At 48.8% G+C, this 7,268-nt stretch overlaps 3 protein-coding genes across 4 annotated transcripts in view; 2 read left to right on the top strand and 1 right to left on the bottom strand.

Annotated features, from left to right (window-relative positions):
- The window catches only part of PPTG_11978 (hypothetical protein), a gene marked incomplete at both ends in the record, with an annotated part of 3,185 nt that extends 2,926 nt beyond the window's left edge, over positions 1-259 (top strand). The window contains one exon of the mRNA XM_008908155.1: positions 27-259. Within this exon, the coding sequence (XP_008906403.1) occupies positions 27-259 (233 nt within the window). The remainder of the gene's footprint in view (positions 1-26) is intronic.
- A 549-nt stretch (positions 260-808) lies between these two features.
- Positions 809-1,015, top strand: PPTG_11977 (hypothetical protein; the record flags this gene model as incomplete). Its single annotated transcript, XM_008908154.1, has 1 exon — positions 809-1,015. One exon carries the CDS (start codon positions 809-811, stop codon positions 1,013-1,015), a length of 207 nt encoding a protein of 68 aa, XP_008906402.1.
- A 396-nt stretch (positions 1,016-1,411) lies between these two features.
- Positions 1,412-6,273, bottom strand: PPTG_11976. 2 transcript variants are annotated; one of them, XM_008908152.1, is made up of 3 exons: positions 6,094-6,273; positions 1,803-6,028; positions 1,412-1,738 (listed from the first exon to the last, which is right to left on the bottom strand). In XM_008908152.1, exons 1-3 carry the CDS (start codon positions 6,176-6,178, stop codon positions 1,541-1,543), a joined length of 4,509 nt encoding a protein of 1,502 aa, XP_008906400.1. In that variant the 5' UTR covers positions 6,179-6,273; the 3' UTR covers positions 1,412-1,540. The 2 variants fall into 2 exon arrangements, with proteins under 2 accessions (XP_008906400.1, XP_008906401.1); XM_008908153.1 differs by having other exon boundaries at positions 1,803-6,273.
- Positions 6,274-7,268: the final 995 nt, after the last annotated feature.

Genomic DNA, 7,268 nt, shown 5'->3' with positions numbered 1-7,268 from the left:
TAATATTTACTTCATTCAGTACCAAGACTCGTTGTGGCTGCCCAAATTTGTGGATGAATTGATTCGAGGGATCGTACGCTACAAGATTAAAATCTTCAAAGACCCACCAAAGAAGCCCGTAAAGGCGGAAGAAAAGGATACTCCTGTCGGTTCTGAAGCGAAACTCGACCCGGTCCCAACGATTGTTGAATCTGCGGACAACGCTGCTGAAAACTTGGCAAAAGAGATTGCGAACACTTCTACGGATTCACTAGAATAAAGGCAATATTGAAGCGTGCGTCAGGAAACACGACAAAGCATGAAGAAGTATTTTTCTTTGAGATAGTGAAATTACTGAACTGTGAATGCTAGTTTTTTTGTTGAATGCTTTAATGCCCTTCACGATAACCCAAATTGTAGTCATCACTGATGAAAAGTTTACGAGACAACGTCCATCATCACTGACGTAGAAGTTTACGGTAGACGTCCGTCATCAAACAGGCAACCGCACTATTAAGTACTTCGAAGTATTTAATTTCAGATTGTGCGAAATTATGCGCCGTTCCTAACATGATCTGTATTACCATTGAATGCCGAGAGGATGCTGGCTATCGTGTTGTTCGTAGACAGCAGTGTTGTCTGTTATGCAGTCCAAACTAAGTACTGTACTACATACATCCGCTTATTATTTAGCACCGGTTTTCTTGAGTTCTTCTCATGGTGGCAATAGCGATCGGAACAGTCTTCAATTTGCTGCATACAGCACACTAGATCGCTTCCAGTCATGAAACTCGCAATTCTTCTCACACTTTTTGCCACCGCCATCGCCATGGTTCATGCCTACGGTCCTGTGATACGCGAATCGAACGAATTGGACTGCCCGCAAATCTGTCCCGACGTACAAATGCCCGTCGCCGACGAGGAGGGCAACATGTACCCGAACGAGTGTTACATGAAGCGCACAAAGTGCGAACAGAACAACGCGAAAACGGAGCCTCCTCTTTGGCCGACCAACAATGGGCCCTCTTCCAATTAGGGATGCGCCGATGGTGAGTTGCCCGTCTGCGATTCTGACGGTATCAAGTACGGCAACCCGTGCGAGCCTGTAAGCATCCCGAACGCAACGGCTGTCAAGGATTCTGGTGAGGCTTATGCCAATACGAAGATGAAGCCTCAGGACGAATAAACTGACGTGGTGGCGTTGTCTGGGCAATGGGTAAAGCTAAGTTCGAATACACCCACTCCGCATCTAGCAACTCTCTACTGCTTATTCTGTATCGTGTTCTCGTTCCTCTGTTCGAGGAAAATACTCTCAGTTCTTTTCTATTTATTTAAGTGGCCCATGTTAGCATCTGTAAGCGCTTGCAAGACCAGTGTTGAGCAACATCAGCAGTGATGAGGGCAAAGTGCCGTTCAAGTCTTTTTAACAAGCAGTTCGCGTATGTCATGGTCTGCTTTATTGTCCATTGGGTTTTCTCATGCTACTTGGATAATATTTTTCGCATGACCAGTATTTGTCAAAGAAATGTTAGAAAGAGCGCGTCCGAAAAAAAATCTCTGCTCACAACAGCCCATTCTCACTCGCAGAGTTCGCTAATCGGTAAAATAACGACTGCGGGTTTTTCACCAGCTCTTTCGGGTCTCCACTTTCAGCGATGCGGCCTTTGTCGAGCAACAATACTCGGTCGCAGTGCATGATCGTTTGAATACGATGAGCCACTGTCAGGACTGTGGACGTCGCGAACTCGGAAGCAATAGCCTATGTAAGCAGAATGAACAGTGTGAAAACCACAGAATTTGAACACAAAAAGCAGACTACGCACATCTGAAATGGCTCGTTCAGTCTCATGATCGATCGACGCTGTGGCCTCATCAATACAAAGAACCTTTGATGGTCGCAGTAGCGCTCTGGCAATGCATAGCAACTGAGCTTGTCCTTGACTAAAAGTAGCAGCTTGCTCTTCAGCACCTCCAACGACAGTATCTAAACCACGATCTAGCTTAGCGATCGCATTCACCAGTCCTCCACACTTACGTAGCACCGCCCAAAGCCGTTCATCCTCCAACACTCCGCTCGGATCGAGATTGGAACGCACTGTTCCCGAGAAGAGCACCACATCTTGGGGGATATACGTAAGTCTTGATCTCAGATCTTGAAGACCAAGAGAGTCCAAAGGCACGTTGTCGATCGTGATACTACCGCTCTGTTCCCAAGGAACAGCTCGGAAGAGCGCGCTCAGTAGTGTAGACTTCCCAGCACCCGTACGTCCACAGATGCCAAGTTTCTGACCCGCGGGGATCTCACACGTGACGAATTTCAACGCTGGAGCTGCTACTCGTGGCCCCACCCACTCCCAGTCGCCTTCAACCGTGGCAAAGCTTCGAGTTGATGAACCATAAGTTACAGTCAAAGCCTTGATCGAAATATGACCCGCTGTAGGCCAGACATTGGGCAATTTACCCGTGTCTTCAGCTCCAACCACAGCTTCTTCAGGATCCAGATCTGTGTACTCTTTGACGCGTTCGACAGCGATCATCTGACGTTCAGAATCCACGAAACTATTGAGAATGGCGTTGAGTTTCCCCACAATCGGAAGAGCGTACGTGAGGGTAAGACCCAGGATACCAGGGTTCACAGTGCCCGTTATATTGAAGTCAGCTACGGCGAATACAGCGACGAAGGAGGTGACACAGACGCCAAGCATATCAAGACGCAGCCCGAACCACGCGCCTGTGGTTGAGCTGAGAAACGAGACTCGTTGACTACGATTCAAACGCACTCCATACCCGTGGATATACTGCTGTTGCTTCCTTGCGGCACGGAGTACGGTAAGGCCGTCCAACGTATCGGTAAACATGGCCAGTAGTGGAGACTGAGTAGCCGCATCCAGTCGCTTGAGATGCCGCGAACTTGGACGGTAGTCACGCTGTAAGTGGAAGTACAGGACGCTAAGCGGTACCAGCAGCACTAACACCAACCGGTTCCCGTAAAACAGAATAACCAGCGCGCCTACCACGTCCGCTGCATCTCTCAGGAAAATATTGAGAGTGAAGGGTAAAGATTCATCAACAGCGTACGTGTCTCCACTCAATCGATTGAGAACACGGCCGGTGGGTGTACGTTCAAAAAACCACAAAGGAGCGGCAAACACGCTCTGTACCAGCTTGTTGTACGTGGCTCGAGCGGCACGTAGACCACCGTAGGCGAAGAGAAAAGAGCGGAAAAATACAGCAGAGATGTTGGCTCCAGCGATGTACAGCAGTACGGTTGCAAACTCTCTTGGGGTGATCGAATGCCTGCCATTCGTGTACACAGCGATCCACCAATCCAGCGCGTTGCGAGAGGTCTGCATGGCTGCTACAGCCAGGACGATGACAATCGAGAGTACCCAGCCTAGATCCATCGAATAGGCTATCCAAACGTGCCAGCCTACCACACCAGACTCACGATGTTCCTCTTCGTCTGATGACTGGTCTTCCGTCGCGTTCTCAGATTCATCTTCTTTAGTTTCCTCAGTTGTTTGAGTTATGTTACTGTCCCTTTCTTCGTTTGGAGGCGTCTTTAACAGCGTCATTAAGCGACTGGGAGGGTCTTTTGTCTTGAGACTGTTGTAAGTTCCCTGTTCAATAATGTAGCCATCGTCCATGACGAGGATCTGTGTGTCTGTCGGGAAAAGCGGTAGCAGATGAAGCGAGTGGGTCACAATAACTACTGCGGCATGTTCAGGGAAGATCCTTGAGCTCGACATGAAGCAGTTGGTCACCACTCTACTGGCTGTAGTCACGTCCAGACCGCTTAGTGGATCGTCCAATAAGTAGAGATTTGCTCGCTGATAAAGAGCACGAGCGAGGTTGATTCGAGCGCGTTGACCGCCACTGAAGTTACTGCCACTCTCGGCCACGTTGTACGGACGTCTCATACTGCGAAGATCCACGTTGAGCTCACAGGCGTGCAGAACGCGCTCATATCTATCACGATCAACACGATCTTGGTTGGTCAGCGTAACGTTGGCTTGCACACTCCCACTGAACAGCCATGGAGTCTGGGGAGAGTATGAGCAACATGAAGACGTTCGACGCTTGTATGAACCCGTAGAATTACTCGACCAGGCTGGCATTTCACCAAGTAATGCGAGCAAAAGCGACGATTTACCAGAACCTACTTGGCCACACACAACGTAAGTCGATCCAGGTCGTAGTTGTAGCTGCTTGATACGTAGCACAAATCGAGATGACGGAGACGAAGAGCAATCCTCTATTAGAAGGGGTGTCTCTGCGTTTGATCGATCAGTATCGTCCTCCTTAGTGTCATCTTTAATAAAGTTCCACGCACACTCATAGTCCTGGATACTCACGACTTCTTCACATGAACTGGATTGAGGTTCGTAATTATCTTCCAAAATAGTATTCTCATTTGCTTCTTTGTCAAATAGGAAGCCGCGAATACGTAGCGCTGACACTTTTGCTTCTAGAAATCCATTGATAATCCACGGGAAATAGTTCATAGGGAAGATGAGTCGATCTAGCAATGCTATCGCCGTGAAGGCATCTGCAGCTGAAACGTCTCGACCAGAGAAGACTGCAGTGGCAAAGACTGAGACCTGTACAATCACCGGCGTGGACGCCCAGAAGAAGACGCAGAAGGCGTCCAAATACTTGCGCACTTGCAATCTCCCCATCTCCAGCGCTCGACTCTTGCTCATACACTCAAGACGCGACGTCACCCATCCCAATAGCTTCAACGTTCGAACCGCCTTGAGACTTTCAGCTGCGAGACCTACGCGTTCGTCACGGAATCGCATCATATCTACCGTGACGCTCTGAATTTTACGGCCCAAAACAGTCTGTAGCGGTAGCATGACTGCCAGTACTGCCACACCAGCGACGAAAGCGACAGAGACGGCTTTACTCAGTAGAATGAGAGCGACTGCGATCTCCGCTGGGATCAGTACCATATCGAATAAAGTACTGGGCATACCGATAATCCGTCCCACATCAACTGACAGCAGGTTAGTGATACGCCCGAGTCCTCCAGCCTCACGTCGTCCCTGTCCCGATAACTCCAATGTTCGAGCGTATATCGCAGATACCAGTCCAGCTCGTACTCGTAAATCAAACCTCTTCCACGCGAGATTGTATTGCGTACCTGAAACAGCTGAAAGAATCGACCTGGTTACCATCGCAGCAGCGAGATAGTAGCCCTCGGAGAGCGACGGATTCGATGAATCGGCCCAGTCTAAGAAGAGTTTAAGCAACAACGGACTCAATAGTCCGATAGCTTTGTTCACAGTTGACCATACAGCAAACATCATCACTTCAGCACCGTACAGCCGCCGGGTTACACGCAAGAAAGACCGATCCGAGACCCGATACTCACGAAATTCTCGCTGCAATTCTTTCTTAAATCTTTCAGCAGCCACAGACGTGTTGTCGCGTAATGGGAGGTTAGGAACGTCCTCCATTTCCAGTCGCCGCTTCTTCCCCAATGCAATAAATGGAGAGATCCAATGATACGAGAGTTGAGAGAACCATCCAACACGATCCAGTGGATTCTCCATCGTCTTCTTTAAATTCTCGTAATCTCCAGTGCTAAAGTCATTCTGTTGATAAGTGAACGCTCTGAGCACTGCAAATACCGCCACAAATACCGAAATTATCGCCTTCCAATGCACCAACGTCACCACTAACATATCGGACTGTACCGGTCTCCCTTTCCACATCAACTCCTCAATAGCAGTCAGTACCACAACCAGAGTGACAACCTTGGATCCTCTCTTATACTGCAGAAACTCATACAAAGTCTCGACAGCGTAGAAGCACCAGGCAGCGACCGCGACACTCGCACCGATTATCAGAGACGCAGACGAGTGGTGCAGTGAGGCGACCCCCGCCACAACCACGGAACAGGCCGCCACAGTCATTACGAACATTAAATGCAGCACGAATAGCACGACATCTACCTCATTCCAGCGTCCGAGGCCTCGGATGTGACCCCCTGCGAGATGCAGCACCTTCGTCATGCATAACAGCAGTAGTATCAGCTGAGACCCTGCGTAAACTCACGTTATGGTCGGGCATGTGTAGCTGGAAATGGTTAAGGAAGCGTTGATGCACCTTGTAGGGCTAAGAGTTGGGAGCATTGCGCAGTCGATAGGGCGGAGCCGTTGAGCTCGACGCAATACACAGACAGCAGTCGCATGGACAGAAGATCGCGACCAAATCCGGCTGGTCTATCCTACCGCCTCAATATGTACCTAAGTTATCATGCGATACTAAAGTACCATCATGAATTCTATGGATGAATATAGTAATCTTTCCGACAGATAGTTCTACAGATTTGCTCCGTTGCTACTCAATCGTGAATATTAGCCTATCATATCTCGTCTCTCCTGAGTTTCAACCAATGATTTTGTTTAGGGCTAGGTGTACAGCTTCCGACGCTTTCCGACTAATATTTGTCGGAAGCTCAGCCAAAACATGTATATCTCGATACAAACATGAAGGCAAAAAATGTTCTGAATATATTCAAACGGTTCTTACAACTAGGCTTAATCCTAGAGTAGGATAGGTGAAAAGGACGTTGGTAGACAGCCATTCGTTGACCACTTTTCAAAAAGAGAAAAGACACGCACATGAGCCTCTCAGCTTTTGTACCAACAAACACACAAAAGGCACGCGCCACCGCTATCAGCGCGTTCAAGAGAATGCTGGAGCTTGAGGGTGTTAGTACGGAATTTGTCCACGCTAGCATTCTCAAAGACGATTCTGGCAAACGTCTTGCCGCAGCAATGGATCGATTCGGCTACTATCTTGCTACAAATGAAGGTAAGAACGGTAAACTAGCACGCAACACTGCGTCTTCCTACTATAGGAATGTGAAACTTTGGCTATTCGACTCGTACCCGCACTTACGTGTGGCTACAGAATTGATATTGTTAAAGCAAGGTAAAACGCTAGATAAGCACTGCTTAAAACGTGAAAATGGTGGACTAACTAATAAGGCTCCTCCCTGTACGAAAGATGATTTAAAAGCTTTAGTTCGTTATGTCTACAGCACCGCCCGAGTCGGTGCAGACTACCAGGATGCTGCCCTAGCATGCCTGATGTGGCACTGCTTCGGGCGTTCTTCGGATCTTGGCTACGTCCAGAAGCAACACGTCTCAGTGTCCGCCGACGGTGCCTTCTACCTGCGGCTGCTGCGGGTCAAGACGGCAGAGGAGCAGGGTCTCACCCTGGTGCCTGACAAAGATGACTTCTTGTCGTGTCCCTTGCTCACGCTGTCGGTAGCC

This window comes from Phytophthora parasitica (assembly GCF_000247585.1).
Source record: "Phytophthora parasitica INRA-310 unplaced genomic scaffold supercont2.29, whole genome shotgun sequence".
Lineage (NCBI taxonomy): Eukaryota > Oomycota > Peronosporomycetes > Peronosporales > Peronosporaceae > Phytophthora > Phytophthora nicotianae.
The sequence above is the reverse complement of the archived record's forward strand: the minus strand, read 5'-3'. Positions and strand labels throughout refer to the sequence as shown.

What these genes read in the sequence shown, in the direction of transcription:
- PPTG_11976 (XM_008908152.1), bottom strand. Translation starts at nt 6,178, where the DNA reads ATGCGACTGCTGTCTGTGTATTGCGTCGAGCTCAACGGCTCCGCCCTA. An exon ending in CCAACTCTTAGCCCTACAAG is followed by an intron (nt 6,029 to 6,093) that starts GTGCATCAACGC and finishes GAGTTTACGCAG; the next exon opens with GGTCTCAGCTGATACTACTG. An exon ending in CTGAACGAGCCATTTCAGAT is followed by an intron (nt 1,739 to 1,802) that starts GTGCGTAGTCTG and finishes CTGCTTACATAG; the next exon opens with GCTATTGCTTCCGAGTTCGC.